At 45.0% G+C, this 21,701-nt stretch overlaps 1 protein-coding gene across 2 annotated transcripts in view; it reads left to right on the forward strand.

The window, feature by feature from the left end:
- GRIP1 (glutamate receptor interacting protein 1) overlaps positions 1-21,701 on the forward strand; it is a 203,486-nt gene that overhangs the window by 177,348 nt on the left and 4,437 nt on the right. For both annotated transcript variants that reach the window (XM_024737136.1, XM_024737137.1), the window contains one exon: positions 20,906-21,052. In XM_024737136.1, coding sequence (XP_024592904.1) covers positions 20,906-21,052 — 147 coding nt within the window. The remainder of the gene's footprint in view (positions 1-20,905; positions 21,053-21,701) is intronic.

Below are 21,701 nucleotides of genomic sequence, written 5' to 3' on the forward strand. Positions count from 1 at the left end.
AACCCACCTACCCCCAACACACACACACATGTTCGAACTGTGATCAGGACATCTTGCCCACACGGGCCTGAGGGCTATGGAGGTCAGTAAGTTGCCAGGGTGACTCAGGAAAAGACAGGAGCTGGAGGAGAGCCAGGCCAGAACAGCCCTGGGGGCCGGAGAGCAGAGGCAGGTGTGGAGAGGGGCTGGCAGGCAGTCCTGAGCTGAGATGCTGGAACGGTCTCTGCCAGGCTGGCCGACTTGGTGCTGGCTGGGCAGGGAGAAAGGGCCAGGGGCAGAGCTAACGGTAACTAGGTGTCCATCAGCTGCCTGTGGCCTGGCTTGATCTCCTGGAGGATTGGAGAATGATCTGGTTCTTTCCTCTTTAGTATGATGTGAAATGAAAGCTGCAGAGGTCCTCTGAGATGAATTGGGAAAGCAGCCCTCAATCCACCATGGATCTTAAAAACTGTGAACTTCCTTGGCTGGGACTTAGTTCTCCGAGGGCCAAGTCAGCCCTGACACGCACAGACTTAGGGCCACCATCCAAGCTCTGATTCTCCCATTGTTGAGCCCCCGTTTGTCAAGCTCATGGGGCCACATGCTTGCCAGAAAACAGGAGGCAGCGTCTGACGCTGCTGTCCGTCCAGTTCTCTCCTCTGCCAACAAGACTCCTGGACAGGAAGGCAGCAGCTGCTTTTCCTGACCCTGTTCATCTTGGAACCCACACTTTTGAGTGGCAGAATCCAAGATGGCTTCCTCTGGGCTGGAAGAATGCAGCTGGAAAAGCCGTACTTTAGTTTTTTCTTCCAGCCCCACAGGTAGTATAGAATTGTGCTCAAAACCAACATTACTTGAATTGTCAGGTTTAAAGGAACAGGGCCCCCCCCAGTGGTGTCTGCAAGAATAAACCCAAGTGCCCGGTAATTTGTGGAAGTACTAGAACCATCTCTGATAAGGCCATCGGGCGAGGGACTGAGCCACAGAGGCTGCCAGGGCTTAGGAACTGCTCCTGGGGGTGGCTGCCACTTGCCTTGACGTGCTCAAGAGAGTAGACACGGTTGCCATTAAAATCCAGGTGGGGGGAGTTGGCTCTGCTGCTGAGGCTTTTCACTTGTGTCAAAACTGAAAACACAGGGGCTCCCCTGGTGGCGCAGTGGTTGAGAGTCCGCCTGCCGATGTAGGTGACACAGGTTTGTGCTCCGGTCCGGGAGGATCCCACATGCCGCAGAGCGGCTGGGCCCGTGAGCCATGCATGGCCCGCTGAGGCTGTGCGTCTGGAGCCTGTGCTCCGCGACAGGAGAGGCCACAAAAGTGAGAGGCCTGTGTACTGCGGGGGGCGGGGAATTGAAAACACAGGCATTAGGTTTCTGATCTTTGCCTCGAGGGCATTGTTCAGACATGCAGATAGACTTGCTTAGAAATACAAAACAAGGCTCAACTTGAATCATGTGAAGCCCGACACCTCCTGTTAAAGCTTCTGTTCTCAGGAGGGTTAGAGGCCATTGCAGCCTGCGCTGTGATGAATGGTTAAAAATTGAACTGGGTTTCGTAGAAGGGTATCCTCGCCTAGAGAGTTACCTTCCAAGAGACTCATTGGCCCTTTTAGAACAGAAAATCTATCGTTGTGTTCACAGTCGATTCCCCGGAGGCATCCTCTGGTCAGCACGGAATGGAGACCTTGCAAGAAAAATCTTGATTTACTTGGGTTAGGGTGGAACACAGAGAACTCTGAGCAGCTGGGAGCAGTTTGGCCGGATGCTTGGGGAAAGCCACAGCAGGGCTCCGATGGGAAGAACTACAGCAGATGTGATAAATTATTCATCTTTAGTTGGTTGGGCAGTTGGAAATGGATAAAAACTGCCTGACCAGCTAGTAGATTTGTATGTCGAGGGGGAAAAAAAGTCATGATTTGGTGGAAGGAACACAGCACATGAGGTCAGATATTCTAATACTGAAATCCCCAGGCTTATGTATTCTAACTGGACAAGTCCGTGCACCAAGTTCAAGGGGCGGTGTCCTCGTTCGCAGGAAGGGCACGATTCTAATGGCACAGAGTTGTCGGGAGGTCAAAAGCAGTCGTATATAGGGAAGTTCCTGGTGAAGGGATTCATCTGCGGGGGAAAATTGTGACTTAAACTTTGGCACCCTTAGAATTACTTTTGGACAGGAAGTAAATCAGAAGTACCCACTACCCATCTCCAGCTAAACAGGAGGGCAGCAGCTACATGGCACAATTTACTGTTGCTGCTTTTGAGAGCAGCTGTGTGTCCTATATTTGTGAATTACTGATTCCTGGAATCTTACCTCTGTATCATTTTAAAATTTCATTTTGTTGTTTGCTATTTCCAAGCTATTTCCAGGAGAACCATAGGGCTGGCTATTAAAATTCACTCTCCTCTAACCTTAGGAAGTCTTTCTAGAGAAACAGATTACTTTCAACTTTAAACCTTTTATTAGCTTCTCGTCCTGAAGAGTTTGCCATAAAGCTGTATCGTCAAGCCTAAGGCTCAGGAGAGCCAAGCCTCTTAGCCGACAGCTGTGACTTTACAGTTCAAGGGTTAATCCGCTCCCCTGCTCTGGTTGACATCCACTCTCTACTGTTGTGGTTAACGGATTACTACTGCCTGGTGTTGGCAGTATTTGGTGACACTCATCCTTCTGCCCCTTCTGGGTTCTGGCCTGTGGAGCAAACACCCAAGCAGCACAGGCCAACTGAGCAATGAAGAACTTCACTATTACTTGAGGCCCACACCAAATGTACCCCAAATGCAAGGGTTCAGGTTCACTGTATTGAGAAACATATCTCAGGGCTAAGACAGAGTTGGGCTTCCTAATGTCCATTGCAAGCATAGGCTTTGTGACTCTCGGATGTGACTGAAGAGTATGGCTTGGCTTGCAGAGCAGATGCCAGTCCTCTTACTGACCAGCCATTTGCAGAGGGTCCATGGGAATTCTCTCCAAACCTATACCTAGTGGAACAGAGATAACTAGAATGCACCACCTTCCACCTCATTTGTGCTGCTTGTCACATAGAACCTGACTAGGAACAAAGATGGAAAGGGGGCATAAGGACAGGAGATCCCACAGACAAAGCCAAAGAGAGGCATATAAGCAGGGACCTTGGAGTAGAGTAATTTCATCCACTAGTAAACAGAGCCCCAAGAATAGCAGACTATCACCAACCGTATTAGCTATTTGTCACTGCCACTCCCTCCTCCTTTGTACCCATCTCTCCCTGTTCCTCCCCTTCCTCCCTTTGAGAAAGGAACATGAGTTTGGGAAGAAAGGGACTAGAATGTAAACCAGAAGTGTTTCCTCCAATCAAGGCAGGAAATTCATGGTGAGTCTATGATATCTTGTGCCAGAAAGCAAACTACTTATCAGAGCAAACGGGTCATATCAAAAGGACAACATGAAGTCAATATGAAGGACTTTCCTTGGCCAAAGAGAAGGAAACTTGAGCACCCAAAAGAATGATGCAATTGATCGTAACATCATATGTATAAAAACCCATAGGTTCATATTGATAATGTACTTTGAAAAGGTCATTCCCTTACCCCTCACCTCAAAAAAAAAACCCTCATTGGGACACCATTGGAAATATTCACTGCACTGATTCCCTATTTTAAAAATGAAAGAATTAGCATTCATTTTGCCTTTCTTGTACAAACTACTTCAGAGTAACCAAACAGCACTAATTGAAGAAATGAGAATTCTTTACAAAAGAATTCTAGCTCATATAGAAGATAGTAAGAGATCATAAAAAGATTATCATTTTGCAACCCCTAATAAAATTATTGATTCAGACAACGGTCATCAATGGATGAAACTATTAAATTGAAGTTTAATGGGGAACCTTATGATGGAAGAACTAAACTGTCATCACCCGAACCCACCCAAAGTGGGACAACTAGACACTGAGTGATGTGTTGTTATAGGAATCACATTGTCCTACCTGTGATCTGCCCCTCCCCCCAAAGTTGATTCTGACTCAACTCAAGCAACCAGAGCTAATTTCCTTTTAAAGGAATATGGGGCACAGAAGGGCATGCTACAGAGCGAATGACATAGTTTCAACAATAAGTCAGTAGCACAGGGAAAAAAGGATGGGGGCATGCTCTAGGTAAGAGGACATTTAAGAGACCTAACACCAATGCGTGGGCCTTGCTGGAACAAACTAACTCTAAAAATCACTTTGAGACAATCAGGGAAATTTTATTATAGACTAGATATTAGAATATATCAAGGAATAAGTGCTGATTTTGTGAATGAATTAATGGCACTGAGGTTGTATAAAAAAGTGAGTATATTTTTTAAGAGATTCATACTGAGTTATGTAAGGGTGGAATGACATGAGGACTGGCATTTGCTTTAAAATACTCCCCCAAAGAAGATAAAAGACGGGGGGGATGAAGTAAGTGAGCTCTTGTTGGATCTGAGTGATGAGTATATGAGGATTCATTGTCCTAGCATCTCTGCTCTTGAATATGTTTGAAATCTTTCCTTAAAAAATAGATTTCTCAGGATTTACCTGGTGGTCTAGTGGTTAGGACTCCACACTTCCACTGCAGGGGGCACAGGTTCCCTGGTAGGGGAACTAAGACCCCACATGCCTTGCTGAATGGCCAAAAAAAACAACTTTCTCCTAACCAAACTTATTGTGGTAATCATTTCACAGTATATGTATGTCAAGTCATTATGTGATACACCTTAAACTTCTACAGAGCTGTATCTCAATTACATCTCAGTAACATTCCCACCTCACGTAAAACTCTCCTGTCCTATGGCCTAAGGCAAAATCATAATTCTAGAGGGGCTCAAAATATCTTCTCTGCAATGAATATTTATTAAGCAACCACGTGCTAGATAAAGAGGTGGTATGCCGTGCAAATATCCATGCTTTGCAGTCAACCACTTGGGTTTGAACCACTTCTCTGTTGCTTACTATCTGTTTACCTTGGGCAAGTTTCTAACCCTCTCTGAGCTTTCATTTCCCCGTCTGTATGATCTGCTCCTCTAACTAGGTGGAGACAGTAGCATCTGGTTTGCTTTTTTTTTTTTTTTTTTTTTTTTTTTTGGTTTTAGGGGGGGTTTTAAAACCGGGCGAGGTTCACTGGTCCGAGAGAAAGGGGCCAGAGAAGTCGAACCCGGGCGAGGGTTGGGCAAGATTTTATAGGAGAAGAAGGGAAAGGGGGGTGGAGAATCTGGGAGGGCGCAGGGTATTCCTTATTTGGTGGTCTTTTCGGGTATCCTGGAGGACCAGGACCGGTAGTCCCGCCCCTGGAAAGGCGGGAAGGCTGGGCCGGGTGCAAAGTCCCCAGGTCAGTTCCTGGAACTGGGTGGTCCGGAATGTCTCCAGGTCAGTTTCTGGAACTGGGTGGTCCGGAGAATTTCGGTCTGATGCAACCTGTGAATCTGATTGTGTTCCCCTGCCTCGGGCCAGTTGGCCTTACATCCCGACATCTTTGGTGTAATGGGGCGGCGTTCTGATCTGGCTACTTCATGCTGAATGGGGGCGTCGAAAGGGGAGTCGGGCGACCAGAGGTCCGAGGCTTAGGGGAGACCAGTGGGGGTCCTGTAGGAAGCAAGGTGTAAGGACCGAGGAGCGTTTGTTTTGTGGCCACCCAGGAGACTTCCTCCATGCGCCTGCGAAGGAACCTAATAAAAGACGGAGCAAACGTGAGCGAGATACAGATGAGAATTAAGGGGCCTAAAATTGGTGTTAGCCAGGATCGCCACCAATCGGGAATTGGGGAGGCGGACTGTTGGTGTTTGCGTTGGAGGTCTTATCTTAAGCGATGGAGGGCTTTTACGTTGTCTTCGACGAGTCCTGTTTCATTGATGTAATAGCAGCATTCCTCCTGTAGGAAGAGGCAGGTACCTCCTTTGTCGGCCGTCAGGAGATCCAGGGCTCGTCGATTCTGGAGAGCGGCTTGGGCTATGGAGGTGATTTGGCGCTGGAGAGAGGAGATGGAGCCGGCGGAGGCTTCAATGGCTAGCTGGAGTTTATGTTCTAAGTCGCGGGATGTTGAAACACTATGTGTTAGAGCTCCCCCGCCACCCCTCCCCGAGGCCTGCAGCGACCAGGGAGGAGGCGAGAGAGATGCCTGCGACCAGAGGAAGAAAGATAGCTCTTTTCCGTCGGGTAAAGGGCAGCGTGATTAGCGAGGAAAATTCGGCTTGGCTATACAGTGCGAGTTGTGGGACGAGAGTAACGGGGATACATGGGAAGGGGGAGGAAGAATTGATCTCTTTTGTGAGGGAACCATTACACCACAAAAACGTGCCTGGTGGTGCTTTAATTGATGTGCTTACCGTGAGGGATGAGTAGCAAAGAAACCCAGTATCAGCTAGATTTGGGCGGCTGCCGTAATAGATGGTGAGATTTTTTGAATCAAGGAATATGGGGACTTTTAACGGGGAAAAAGGTGGGTTTTGGGAGGTGTGGGAAGTAGAATTGAAGGGCTGGTCGAGTGGGACAGCAGCTAAGGGTGGCCGGCCAAGAAAGCAGTCGGAGATGTTACCTATTCCTGTGTGGTTGAGTATCTGTACTGCTTGACGGACGAGGGTCAACCAAGAAAAAAGATCCTCTTTGTGTTCGGGGTGAGGTAGTTGGTGTCTTAGGGCTTGTTCTGTTTCCTGGATGGCAGTGGCTTGTTTGAATTGTGGTCCCCTGCCTCGGGCCAGTTGGCCTTACATCCCGACATCTTTGGTGTAATGGGGCGGCGTTCTGATCTGGCTACTTCATGCTGAATGGGGGCGTCGAAAGGGGAGTCGGGCGACCAGAGGTCCGAGACTTAGGGGAGACCAGTGGGGGTCCTGTAGGAAGCAAGGTGTAAGGACCGAGGAGCGTTTGTTTTGTGGCCACCCAGGAGACTTCCTCCATGCGCCTGCGAAGGAACCTAATAAAAGACGGAGCAAACGTGAGCGAGATACAGATGAGAATTAAGGGGCCTAAAATTGGTGTTAGCCAGGATCGCCACCAATCGGGAATTGGGGAGGCGGACTGTTGGTGTTTGCGTTGGAGGTCTTATCTTAAGCGATGGAGGGCTTTTACGTTGTCTTCGACGAGTCCTGTTTCATTGATGTAATAGCAGCATTCCTCCTGTAGGAAGAGGCAGGTACCTCCTTTGTCGGCCGTCAGGAGATCCAGGGCTCGTCGATTCTGGAGAGCGGCTTGGGCTATGGAGGTGATTTGGCGCTGGAGAGAGGAGATGGAGCCGGCGGAGGCTTCAATGGCTAGCTGGAGTTTATGTTCTAAGTCGCGGGATGTTGAAACACTATGTGTTAGAGCTCCCCCGCCACCCCTCCCCGAGGCCTGCAGCGACCAGGGAGGAGGCGAGAGAGATGCCTGCGACCAGAGGAAGAAAGATAGCTCTTTTCCGTCGGGTAAAGGGCAGCGTGATTAGCGAGGAAAATTCGGCTTGGCTATACAGTGCGAGTTGTGGGACGAGAGTAACGGGGATACATGGGAAGGGGGAGGAAGAATTGATCTCTTTTGTGAGGGAACCATTACACCACAAAAACGTGCCTGGTGGTGCTTTAATTGATGTGCTTACCGTGAGGGATGAGTAGCAAAGAAACCCAGTATCAGCTAGATTTGGGCGGCTGCCGTAATAGATGGTGAGATTTTTTGAATCAAGGAATATGGGGACTTTTAACGGGGAAAAAGGTGGGTTTTGGGAGGTGTGGGAAGTAGAATTGAAGGGCTGGTCGAGTGGGACAGCAGCTAAGGGTGGCCGGCCAAGAAAGCAGTCGGAGATGTTACCTATTCCTGTGTGGTTGAGTATCTGTACTGCTTGACGGACGAGGGTCAACCAAGAAAAAAGATCCTCTTTGTGTTCGGGGTGAGGTAGTTGGTGTCTTAGGGCTTGTTCTGTTTCCTGGATGACAGTGGCTTGTTTGCTCAACTGTTGGATAACTTTGGGAATCAAACTGATATATGAGCGAAAGACCCTAATAGAGCCCACAAGGTAGGCATCAGTTGCCCATTGGTAGATTTTTCCTTGTACCCCTTTCACCCATCTTGTTTCCCAGGGATCTTTGATGTTGATGAATAATTGACCCTTGCCATTTGTGGTGAGCAGATGGGATTGTCGGAGCGAGCTCCTGGTATCTAGTTTTGCCACATGGATGTTACATAAGTGATAGGGGCACCCCCATAGGTCTCATTCCACCATTGACGGTAGTCTCGGGTCTGATCATAAGTGAAGCAGACAGCGGGGGTGGACCATCCGAGGGGAACACCTTCTATGTTAGAGATGGGGATTTGGACTGTTACCAAGGCCTGGCACCCATCTGGTTGGCAGTCTCTCGTGCCCAGGACTCGGGTGTGGGTCCGACCTTTAGCTTGCCATGTCCCATGGACATGGAAGCGCCATAGGGACATCTGGTGAGTCCTGGGTGGCAGGAGGAGCAGCAGGAGGAGAGACAGAGTGACGGACAAGCCATAGTCTCATGGGACCTAGCGGTAGGGCCGTCCAAGTCTCTGGAGTTGGGTCCATTTTCAGGCAGGAAACATGGTACCAGGAGGGGTGTCCCAAGAGATTAGCTGCCGTGGGAGTGGTGTGGATCACCATATGGGGGCCTGTCCACCGTGGCTTGAGAGATTGAGGGTGTAATTCTTTGAGGAGGACGCTATCGCCGAGTTGTAGAGGGAGAGAGGAAGTTTCAGAGACAGTCACTGTCGGTAGATGACGGTCAGCGTGTTCGCGGAGAAGACGGCGAAGCAGGGAGAGGTAGGGAAGGTAGGAGGCTAGGGGTGGACTCTGGGTTGGTAGGTTGTGAAGGAGGAAAGGGCCGCCGTAAAGTAGTTCAAATGGACTGAGGCCAGTAGGAGTCCGAGGTGAGGCTCGGACTCGGGTAAGGGCTAGAGGAAGCAGATCGGGCCATGAGACACGGACCTCAAGGGACAGTTTGGTGAGGTGGTCTTTTAAGATCCCATTGGCGCGTTCAACCTTACCAGATGATTTGGGGTGGTAGGGCATGTGGAGTTTCCAGGTGATCTGGAGAGCCTCTGATACCTGTTGAACCACCTGAGAGACAAAGGCGGGTCCGTTATCCAACTGAATGGAGATCGGCAGACCAAATCGGGGGATGATGTGTTGAAGCAGGATGGTGGCGACTGTGTCTGCCGTTTCTCGAGTTGTTGGATAGGCCTCGATCCAACCTGAAAAGGTGTCAATAATAGTGAGCAGATATCGGAAGCATTTGCAGCATGGCATATGGGTAAAGTCGATCTGCCAGTCTTCACCAGGCTGATGTCCACGCATCTGGCGTGTAGGAATTCGGGGCCGTAGGCCTCCTTGTGGGGAGACGGATGCGCAGGTTTGGCAGGCCATGTGAGTCTTTGAGATGGCCTCTCTAAGTCCTGGCAGATGAAAGAGGGGGTCCAAAAAACGGAACATTGCTTTTGGACCAATGTGTAAGGATTTATGGATGTCTGATAGGAGGCTGGCCACTTGGGCCAGAGGTAGGGCAATTTTGTTGTCTATAAAAATCCATCCTTTGTTGTCTTTGTGTCCCCCTTTTGATAGTAAGGCAGCTTCCTTGTGCGGGGTATATGTGGGTTGGGTAGGACTGGTAAAAAAATAGGAGTGGAGCTGGAGGATCCCCTTTTGTAAGCTCTCGGGCCACGGAATCGGCCTTCGAGTTACCTTGTGCTATTGGGTTGGATGGGAGTTGATGACCCCTGCAATGGATAATTGCTACTTCTTTAGGAAGCTGGAGGGCCTCCAGGAGTTTTGCAATGAGGGAAGCGTTGACCACTGGGGATCCCTTAGTGGTCAGAAATCCGCGTTCCCTCCATAGTGCTGAGTGGCTGTGTGCAATGAGAAAGGCATATTTAGAGTCTGTGTAGATGTTAACCCTTTGGTCTTTGGAAAGGTTGAGGGCTCGTGTAAGTGCGATTAGTTCAGCCTTTTGGGAGGTCGTTCCTTCTGGGAGGCTGTTAGCCTCGATAATAGTTGAGATAGTTACCACCGCGCAGGCTGCCCGTCAGCGTCCGTCAGGACCGAGTATCAAACTACTGTCCACAAAGAGAGTTTGGTCCGGATTTGAAAGAGGGGTGTCAAAGAGTCCCTCTCTTGGTGGTTTGAAGGCTTTTATGACATGAGGGCAGGAATGGGATGGAAAACCCCCGGTGCCAGAGATAGGCAGGAGGGAAGCCGGGTTCAGGCAAGGGGAGAGATCAAGAGAAATAGATGGGTTTTCAATGAATAGTAGGTGGAACTCCTGGATGCGGGAGGGGCCCAGGAGGGAGAGAGACTTGTGGCCTCGGAGGTCGACCAGCCGGTGGGAGGAAAACACGGTTAGTGGGTGGGCCAGAGTCAGTTTGAGTGTTTGGCCAGTTCGGCTGCGCTGCTAGGGCCCGAAGGCATGGTTGCCATCCCGAATAGTTGGGTCTAGCTGTTTGGAGAGGTAAGCCACGGGGCCGTAGGAAGGCCCTACAGGCTGGGCAAGGACTCCAGTGACTATTCCGGCCCGTTCATCCACAAAAAGGTGAAAAGATCGGTTTAGGTTGGGCAGAGAAAGGGGAGGAGAAGATATCAGAGCGTTACGGAGGGTGAGAAAGGCCTGTCGAACGGCGGAAGGAGAGGTGAGGGGTCCTTGAGGGGTTTCTTTAGCAGCTAGATATAAGACTGTCAAGAAGGATCTGGGAAGTGGAACAATCGACGAAGAGGGAAGGGCGGGAGCGTAAATACCAGAAGGCCTGAACATAGGGGACCTCAGACCATTTGCCCGTCCTGCGGCAGTAATTATCTAGATCACAGAGGATGTTAAAATCGACATCAAGGTACATGTCAGATTCAGGGGGCTGGATTTTGCTAAAACACACACATCTCTTCTATAGTAAAGTAGGACTTTCTACTCTATGCTTGTATAAATGAGTGCCACAAAAGTGATCCTTCCACAGATATCAGGTCATTTCAGGTTTTGAGACTTCATATACACTACCTCATTTAAAACTGATTCTTGCCCCTCTTGCAGGATTGTTAGGAGGGTTAAGTCAGATATGGTCACGGGACTGTATACTCATGATGGCTGTGCTGTGTTTATTGCTGTATCTTTCTTTCACTCAGTCCTTCAAACAGTGCCTAGCACATCATAGGGTCCAGTGCACACGTGTGCACCCACACATACGCACATTCATCTATGCACAGTGATGGAATGAGCCTGCCAAGAGTGTCATTAAGTGTTAGTTCCCTCTCTTCCTTTTCAGAACATGTAATAGCCCCTCTGGTGTGTGAAGTACCACACAGAGCAAACTTCATCGTGCACAGAAATTGGCAGATGGCAATTCAGAGCAGGGTCTGAGATTCTGCATTTTAACACACTCCTGAGTGATGTTGATGCTTCTGATCAGGACAACCTGTAATTGGCAAGGCACAGCTTTTTTTCTCTTAAAGTAAATATGTAACAAAATTCTGGCCCCTTTCCTTCTAGTGTATTGTTGGAAAGAGGCAGGTAGGGGTGAGATGTTGATATACCCTATTTCATAGGTCCTAAGATTACCATGGCCTATAAAACACAGCCTGATTTCAGAGAATTTAAAGTATGAAAAAAAAGAAGTACATCTTAGAATCTATGAAATAAGGCACTTGAGCGGCAATAGAATATAACGGTTAAGTGACTGGAGTCAGACAGAGACGGCCCCACCATTCAATACTTTCGTGATCTTGGGCGAGTTGTTTAACGTCTATAAAATTGAATTTCCTAATCTCTAATATGGCAGTAACCACTAGGGCTGCCTGGTGATTAGAACTGATGCAGCCAGCTTGATATTTTAGCTGTCTGTCCAGTGAGATGAAAATCCACAAATGACCACTTTTGTATTCCTTCAATATTCCATATTTCTCTGAAGTAAAATAACTTGGTATAAACCTGCTATAAGAGTATTAATATTCACGTTTTGCCCTGTATAGCTCTGAATTTTTTGACTCTTCTACAAGAATGTATTTAGATATTATGTGTGTTAAAATAAATAAGACATACATTTTTTCAAAAAATTGATTTGGCTGTGCTGGGTCTTAGTTGCGGCACGCGGTATCTTCATTGCAGCATGTGAGATCTTTTTAGTTGTGGCATGCAGGATCTTTTAGTTGCGGCATGGAATCTTTAGTTGCAGCGTGCAGAATCTTTAGTTGCGGCATGCAAACTCTTAGTTGCAGCATGTAGGCTCTAGTTCCCTGACCAGGGATCGAACCCGGTCCCCCTGCTTTGGGAACACGGAGTCTTAGCCACTGGACCACCAGGGACGTCCCAAAACATACATTTTTAAATAATTAGAGTTAAAAACTAAGCCCAAATTATTCCTTGATGTGTGCATCAGTTTTTATGGAGGGCATGCAGCAAACCTTACTAAAAATAGCGGTCACATTAAATGTTAAATGAGTGTCATGTGCTGAGTATGTTGTCTGGCGTGTCCAGCACAGTGGGTTTCAGTGAACGTTACACATTAACGTGTTTGCCTCTAGAAGGCAGCCTCTTCTCTCTCATTCACTGCTGTTTCCCAGCACCCGGAACCAGGCTTAGCACATGGAGGGACTCAGTACACATTCGATGAACGTGTAAACCTCAGACTAACTCTTGCAGGTGGTCAGAGGAGGACTGGGGGTTGGGCGAAGCTTTAGCTGGTGGTACTGCCTTAATGCAGAGGGAACAAGCTGAGGCCCACAGCTGAGAATGGTGGATTTGCAAACCCTGGCATTTCCAGGAATGCCTGGAATTGCTAAACCAAACCCAGGACAAGGACTGAGGGAGCTACTGAAGGCAGGCCCCAGAGGAGGGTGTTCCTTACAGGAGCACTTTCAGGTCTTTTAAGACTTTTCAAAAAATTGAACTATAGTTCATTTACAATGTTTCAGGTGTACAGCAAAGCGATTCAGTTTTTTATATATATATATATATATATATATTCATTTTCAGATTCTTTTCCATTATAGGTTATTACAAGATATTGAATATAGTTCCCTGTGCTATACAGTAGGTCCCTGTTGTTGATCTATTTTATATTATAGTAGTGTGTATCTGATAATCCCAAATTTCCAATTTATCCCACACACCCCGACTTTCCCTTTTGTAACTGTAAGTTTGTTTTCTATGTCTATGAGTCTATTTCTATTTGTAAATAAGTTCATTTGTATCAGTTTTTTAGATTCTACATATAAGTGATATCATATGGTATTTATCTTTGGTTTACTTCACTTAGTATGATAATCTCTAGGTCCATCCATGTTGCTGCAACTGGCATTTTTCCTTCCTTTTAATGGCTGAGTAATATTCCACTGTATGTATACCGCACCTTCTTTGTCCATTCCTCTGCTGATGGACATTTAGGTTGTTTCCATGTCTTAGCTATTGTAAATAGTGCTGCTGGGAACAGTGGAGTGCACATATTGGGTTGGCCAAAAAGTTCTTTTGGTTTTAAGTAATAAATAAAAGACACATTTTTCATTTTTACCAAGAACTTTATTGAACAACCTATTCATTAACCAGATTTTTTGGCCAACCCAGTGTCTTTTTAAATTATAGGTTTGTCTGGATATATGCCCAGATGTGGGATTGCTGGAGCATATGGTAAATCTATTTTTAGTTTTCTAAGGAATATCCATATTGTTTTCCATAGTGGCTGCAGCAACTTACATTCCCACCAACAGTGTAGAAGTGTTCCCTTTTCTGCACACCCTCTCCAGCATTTGTTATTTGTAGACTTTTTGATGATGGCCATCCTGACCAGTGTGAGGTGATACCTCATTGTAGCTTTGATTTGCATTTCTCTAATAATTAGCAATATTGAGCATCTTTTCATGTTCCTGTAGACCATCTGTATGTTTTTAGAGAAATGTCTATTTAGGTTTTCTGCCTGTTTTTTGATTGGGTTATTTGTCTTTTTGATATCAAGCTCTATGAGCTGTTTGAATATTTTGGAAATTAATCCCTTGTCAGTTGCATCACTTGCAAATATTTTCCCCCATTCCGTAGGTTGTCTTTTCATTTTATTTATGGTTTCCCTTGCTTTGCAAAAGGTTTTAGGTTTAATTAGGTCCTATATGTTTATTATTGCTTTGGTTTCTATTACTCTAGGAGACACATCCAAACGAATATTGCTGCGACATATCTGAAAGAGTGTTCTGCCTATGTTTTCCTCTAGGAGTTTTATAGTATCCAGTCTTACATGTAGGCCTTTCATCCATTTTGAGTTTATTTTTGTATATGGTGTTAGAAAATGTTCTAATTTCATTCTTTTCCCAGCACCACTTATTGAAGAGAGTGTCTTTTCTCCATTGTATATTCTTCCCTGTTATCATAGAGTAATTAACCATAATTGTGTGGGTTTATTTCTGGTCTTTCTATTCTGTTCCATTGATCTATGTGCCTGTCTTAGTGCTGGTACCATACTGTTTCAATACGGTAGCTTTGTACAATAGTCTGAGGTCAGAGTGATTCCATTATACCATTCTTCTTTCTCAAGCTTGTTTTGGCTATTTGGGGTCTTTTGTGTTTCCATACAAATTTTCTTTTCTTTTTTTTCTTTTTTTGGCCACACTGTGCAGCTTGCGGGACCTTAGTTCCCCGATCAGGGATTGAACCCAGGCTACAGCAGTGAAAGCACTGAGTCCTAACCACTGGACCACCAGGGAATTCCCTCCATACAAATTCAAACATTTTTTGTTCTAGTTCTGTGAAAAATGCTATTGGTAATTTGATAGGGATTGCATTGAATCTGTAGATTGCCTTGTGTAGTATGATCATTTTAATAATATTGATTCTTCCAATACAAGAACATGGTATATCTTTTCATCTGTTTGAAAATGGTATATACAGATATACATGGTATATCTATCATCTTCAGTTTCTTTGATGAGTGTCTCATAGTTTTCAGAGTACAGGTCTTTTGCCTCCTTAGGTAGGTTTATTCCTACGTATTTAATTCTTTTTGGTGAAGTAGTAAATGGGATTTTTTCCTTAATATCTTTCTGATAGTTCATTGTTAGTGTATAGAAATACAGCAGATTTCTGTATGCTAATTTTGAATCCTGCAACTTTACCGAATTCATTGATGAGCTCTAGTAGTTTTCTACTGGCATCTTTAGGATTTTCTCTCTATATTATCATGTCATTTGCAAACAGTGACAGTTCTACTTTTTCCCTTCTAATTTAGACTCCTTTGTTTTTATTCTCTGATTGATGTGGCTAGCACTTCCAAAACTATGTTGAATAAAAGTGGTGAGAGTGGGCATCCTTGTCTTGTTCCTAATCTTAGAGGGAATGCTTTCAGCTTTTCACCATTGAATATGATGTTAGCTATGGGTTTGTCATATGGCCTTCATTATGTTGAGGTAGGTTCCCTCTATGCCCAATTTCTGGAGTGTTTTTATCATAAATGGGTGTTGAACTTTATCAAAAGTGTTTTCTGTACCTATTGAGATGATCATATGCTTTTTATTCTTCAACTTTTTAACATTGATTTGCAGATATTGAAAAATCTTTGCACCCCTGGGATAAATTCCACTTGACCATGGTGTATGATCCTTCTAAGGCATTGCTACTATTTGGAATTGGTTTGCTAGTATTTTGTTGAGGATCTTTGTATCTATGTTCATCAGTGATATTGGTCTGTAGTTTGTTTTTTTTGTGATATCTTTTGATATCAGGGTGATGGTGGCCTCATGGAATGTGTTTGAAGTGTTCCTTCCTCTGCAATTTTTTGGAATAGTTTCAGAAGGATAAGTGTTAACTATTCTCTAAATGTTTGGTAGAATTCACCAATGAAACCATCTGGTCTTGGACTTTTGTTTGTTTTGGGAGTTTTTAAATTACTGATTCAATTTCAGTACTGGTAATTGGTCTGTTCATATTTGCTGTTTCTTCCTGGTTCAGTTTTGGGAGATTGTACCTTTCTAAGAATTTGTCCATTGCTCCTAGGTTGTCCATTTTATTGCTGTATAGTTTCTCATTGTAATCTCTTAATATCCTTTGTATTTCTTTGGTGTCAGTTGTAACTTCTTTTTCATTCTTGTTTTGATTTGAGCCTTCTCCCTTTCTTTATTTTTATTTTTGGTGCTGTGTATTTTTTTAATATTTATTTTTTTATTTTATATTTATTTGCTTGTGTTGGGTCTTAGTTGCAGCAGGCAGGCTCCCTAGTTGCAGCAAGTGGGCTCCCTAGTTACTGCAGGTGGGTTCCTTAGTTGCAGCTCAAGGGCTCCTTAGGTGTGGCTCACTGGCTCCTTAGTTGCAGCAAGTGGGTTCCTTAGTTGCGGCTCACCTGCTTCTTGGTTGTGGCATGCAAACTCTTAGTTGTGGCATGTATGTGGGCTCTAGTTCCCAGACCAGGGATCAAACCCAGACACCCTGCGTTGGGAGCGTGGAGTCTTAACCACTGTGCCACCAGGGAAGTCCCTCCCTTTCTTTCTTGATGAGTCTGGCAAAAGGCTTATCAATTTTGTTTATTTTTTCAAAGAACCAGCTTTTAGTTTCATTGATCTTTTCTATTTTTTTTAGTCTTTTTCATTTATTTCTGTTCTGCTCTTTATGCTTTCTTTCCTTCTACTACAGGTTCTGTTTGTTCTTCTTTTTGTAATTGCTTTAGGTGTAAGGTTAGGTTGTTTATTTGAGATTTTTCTTGTTTCCTGAGCTTGTATCACTATAAGCTTTTGCTGTATCCCATAGGTTTTGGATCATCATGTTTTCATTTTCATTTGTCTCTAGGTATTTTTTGATTTCCTCTTTCAGTGATCCATTGGTTTAGTAGCATATTGTTTAGCCTCCATGTGTTTGCAGTTTTTGCAATTCTTTTTTCTTGTAGGTGATTTCTAGTCTCGTGGCATTGTGGTTGGAAAAGATGCTTGATGTGATTTCAGCTTTCTTAAATTTATGGAGACTCGTTTTGTGGCCTAGCATGTGATCTATCCTGGAGAATATTCCACGCACACTCGAAAAGAATGTGTATTTTGTGCTTTCGGATGGAATGCTGTATATATATCAATTAAGTCCATGTGGTCTAATGTGTTATTTAAGGCCTGTGTTTCCTTATTGATTTTCTGTCTGGATGATCTGTCCATTGATGAAAATGGGGTGTTAAAGTCTCCTACTATTATTGTTACTGTCGATTTCTCCTTTTATGTCTGTTAAATATTTCCCTTATATATTGAGGTGCTCCTGTGTTGCATGCATATATATTTATAATTGTTATATCTTATTCTTGGATTTATTCCTTGATCATTTTGTAGTGTCCTTCTTTGTCTCTTGTAACAGTCTTTAAAGTTTATTTTATCTAAGTATGCTACTCCAGCTTGCTTCTGATTTTTTGTTTGCATGGAATGCCTTTTACCATCCTCTCACTTCTGGTCTGTATGTGTCTTTAGATCTAAAGCGAGTCTCTTGTAGGCAGCATATATACAGGTGTAGTTTTTTTGTATCCATTTCAGGCAGTCTGCTTCTTCTGGTTGGAGCATTTAGTCCATTTACATTTAAGTTAATTATCACTATGTATGTTCTTATTGCCATTTTGTTAATTGTTTCGGATTTGTTTTCATAGGTCTTCCCTCCTCCTTTTCTCTTATGATTTGATGACTATTGTTAGTGTTATTTTGGGTTTCTTTTTCTTTTTTGTGTGTGTATCTATTATAGATTTTTGGTTTGTGGTTACCATGTTTCTATATAACAGTCTGTATACATACCTGATTGTTTTATGTTGCTGATCTCTTAATTTCAAAAGCATTTTAAATACCCTGCATTTGTATTCTCCTCCCCTCATGATTTCTGTTTTTGATATTGTATTTTACATCAAATTGTTTTATGTATCCCTTACCTGCTTATTGTGCATACAGGTGACAGTACTACTTTTGTCTTTAACCTCTCTACTGACTTTGTGTGTGGATGATTTCCTACCTTTGCTGTATGTTTGCCTTCACTGGTGAGCTTTTTCCTCCTGTAATTTTGTTTCTAGTTGTGACCCTTTATTTTTTCTGCCTAGAGAAGTTGCTTTAACATTTGTTTTAAAGCTGGTTTGGTGGTGCTGAATTGTTTTAGCTTTTGCTTGTCTGTAAAGCTTTTTATTTCTCTATCAAATCTAAATGAGAGCCTTTATGCGTAAAGTATTCTTGGTTGTAGGTTTTTTCCCTTTCGTCACTTTGAATATATCGTGCCACTCCCTTCTGTCCTTCAGTTTCTGCTGAAAAATCAGCTGATAGGCTATGGGAGTTCCCTTGTATGTTATTTGTTGCTTTTCCCTTGCTGCTTTGAGTATTCTCTTTAATTTTTGTCATTTTGATTACAGTGTATCTTGGTATTGTTCCTCTTTGGATTAATCCTGTATGGGACTCTGTGCTTTGTAGACTTGGGTACCTGTTTCCTTTACCAGGTTAGAGACGTTTTCAGCTATTATCTCTTCAAATATTTTCTTGGGCCCTTTCTCTCTTCTCCTTCTGGGACCCCCTATAATGCAAATATTAATATGCTTGATATTGCCCCAGAGGTGTCTTAAACTGTCCCCACTTCTTTTCATTCTTTATCTTTTTTCTATTCAGCAGCACTGATTTCTGCTACTCTTGTCTTCCAGCTCACTGATCTGTTCTTCTGAATCATTTAGTCTATTATTAATTCCTTCTAGTGAGTTTTTCATTTTAGTTATTGTATACTTAACCTCTGGTCATTCTTTATATTTTCTAATTCTTTGTTTAAAACTTTTAACTTCTCACTCTGTGCATCTATTCTTCTCCTGAGTTCTTTGATCATCTTTATGACTATTACTCTGAACTCTTTCTCGAGTAGATCGCCTATCTCCATTTCATTTAGTTCTTCTGGAGTTTTATCTTGTTCCTTGGTCTGGAACATTAGTCCTCTGCCACCTTATTTTGTCTGAGTTACTGTTTGTGTTTTTATGTCTGTGGGAGGTTAATTACATTTCTCAACCTTGGAGAAGTGGCCCTTTGTAGGAGGTATCCTATGCATCCCAGCAGTGTACTCCCCTTTCATCACCCAAGCTATATGCTCTAGGGGTTCCCCCTAAGAGGGCTGCATGGGTCCTTCTTTGTGGTAGGCTGAGTGTGTGGGCAGTCTGGTGGGCTTGGCTGGTTGCTAGACCCTGCCTTGTGCAGATGCTGCTGGTACTGTTTAGTGGGGCCTTGTCACCAGGCAAGGTGACAAGGTTGTGCAACCCTAGTAGGCCTCAGGGGTAGTGCTGGCTTACTGGTGGGCAGGAACAGGGTCCCAAAGACTCTGGGGCTGTTGCCCACCCACTGGCAAGTGAAGCCGGATCCTGGGGTTAGTGCTGGACTACTGGCAGGCAGAGATGGTTCCTGGAGTCTGTTTGCATGGCCCAGGGATCCCAGAACTCGTTTCAGATCATTGGTTGGTGGGGGTGGTGGTTTCCTAATAGAGCTGGGTATGGGGTCTCTGGTGTCCAGAAGTTTGCATTGGCCTGCTAGTGGGGCGGGCCGGGCCTCAGCTGGCCCTGGGGTAGCGTCCAGCCTGCATTGTGGGACTGTAGCTTCTGGTGTCTGTCGCCTGGTTGGTGAGGCTGATCACGAGGCTAGTGCAGGCTTCCTGGAGAGAAGAGCTCAAGCCTACCCACTGGTGGGTGGAGCTGGGTCTTGGCCCTCTGGCGGGCAGGGCCCTGTCTTGGCATGAGTCCAGAGGTGGCTGTGGGCTCAGGAAGTGGTTAGGCAGCCTGTCCGCTGATGGGTGGGGCTGTGTCCCTGCCCAGTTAGTTGTTTGGCCTGAGGCTTCGCAGCACTGGAGCCTGCAGGCTGTAGGGTGGAGCCAGGTCTTGGTGCTAACGATCCAATGTGTCAGCCACCAGTAGTGTTCATGTGGCTGAATGTTCCCCAATATGTCTGCCACCAGTGTCTGTGTCCCCAGGGTGAGCCACAGCCACCTCCCACCTCTCCAGGAGACTTTCCAAGACCAACAGGCAGGTCTGGCCCAGGCTCCTATCAAATTGCTTCTTTTGCCCTGGGTCCTGGTGTGCATGAGATTTTGTGTGTGCCCTTTAAGAGTGAAGTCTCTGTTTACCCCAGTCCCATGGGGCTCCTGCATTTAAGCTCCACTGGCCTTCAAAGCCAATGCTATGGGGGCTCATTTCCCTGGTGCAGGAGCCCTGGGCTGGGGAGCCTGACTGTGGGGCTCAGAACTCTCACTCCTGGAGGAGAACCTCTGCAGTATAATTATTCTCCAGTTTGTGGATCGCCCACCCGGGACGTATGGGATTTGATTACATCACGAGTCTACTGGTGGTTCCATCTTGTGGTTCCCTCTTTGCCTTTCATTGTAGAACATGTTTCCTGGTAGGTTCCAGTCTTTTTCATCTATCGTTGTTCTGCAGGTAGGTGTGATTTGCTCGTAAGAGGAGGTGAGCTCAGGACCTTTCTACTCTGCTGTCTTGGCTGCTCTCCCTTTTAAGACATTTCTTGCCCACAGTACTGAAACACTGACTGGGATACTACAGAAAATAAAATGGTGGACTTCCTGGCTCTTGCTCAAAGGCAGAGGATATGCTGAGCACCGAACACAGCACCAGGCACAGTGAACAGGAAGGAAAGGCCTTTGGCCTAATCCTGATATCCAGCTGCAAAGGGCTAACCCCAGCTTCTCCCAACACCTAGGGGTTGCTCCAGGAGAAGTGAACCTGCCCTTGGGAACTTCTCACCTATATACACCTGATGACTGCAAGTAAAAAAACAAAAAGAGACCAGAACTCTCCAGCATTTCTCCTCCTTTTCCAGGTCTGGGTGGGACTTGGCAAATTCCAAGGCTGTTCCTAGAGAATGGAAAAAGCTTCAAGATTGGGGGGAGCTGCCTAATCTATTACAAATCTATTATATTGAAATTAGTTTGAAAAGATGGTTCATCAAGAAATTTCACAAGCAAAAGTCCTCAACCTACCTAAATACCCCCTTCACATTTTCTCATTTTCCAGGTGACCTTGTACAAGGGCTCTGACATGGAGGACTTTGGGTTCAGTGTAGCAGATGGCTTGCTGGAGAAAGGAGTATATGTCAAAAATATTCGCCCAGCTGGGCCAGGAGATCTTGGTGGCCTAAAGCCCTATGATAGGCTCTTACAGGTAAGACCTCAGATGGAATTTTATTTAGAAATTAATTGGGAACTTGTATTTGATCAGTGTCCACCCATCCTCCTTTGCCTCAAGACGAGATTAGAGGCCCCTCCTATAGAGGATAGGCACTTTTTCCTTTAGTAGAATTTACCGGTTACTGAAACGGCCTGTTTCCCTGTATATATTCCCCAGCAGATTCTAAACTTCTTGAGAACAGGGCTAGTACCTTATTCTCCCATTTCCCATTATACAGTGATCGATATCAGTATCTCACACAATGTCTAAAACCCAAAAGCTGAACCTTGTTTACTATTAAGTACTAGGAGTACGATGGTGGTCAGGTATAGTTTCACTGAGCAAAGCAAATTCCTAATCTTACGTACAGTTTTTAGAAAGAGCATTTTGCAGGAAGAGGAGAGGGTTGCCATCAGTCTTGAAAGTATGTTCAAGTGGATTGAGTCTGTCCCTAAACAGTTGCCTTTCAAAGCATGAGGCTGCACTGATTGGCTGGCTTTCAGACACGTGTTCACTGAGCAAGTTGTCATTGATTGATTAGATAGTTTTAAAACCAATTCTGGTGATCTTTTTACCATGGCAATATAGCAATTACTCTTGTCCTAAGAGTAAGGAACACGTTTATTTTCCATAGATACTCTAG

This window comes from Neophocaena asiaeorientalis, unplaced genomic scaffold, assembly GCF_003031525.2.
Source record: "Neophocaena asiaeorientalis asiaeorientalis breed wild unplaced genomic scaffold, Neophocaena_asiaeorientalis_V1.1 scaffold134, whole genome shotgun sequence".
Lineage (NCBI taxonomy): Eukaryota > Metazoa > Chordata > Mammalia > Artiodactyla > Phocoenidae > Neophocaena > Neophocaena asiaeorientalis.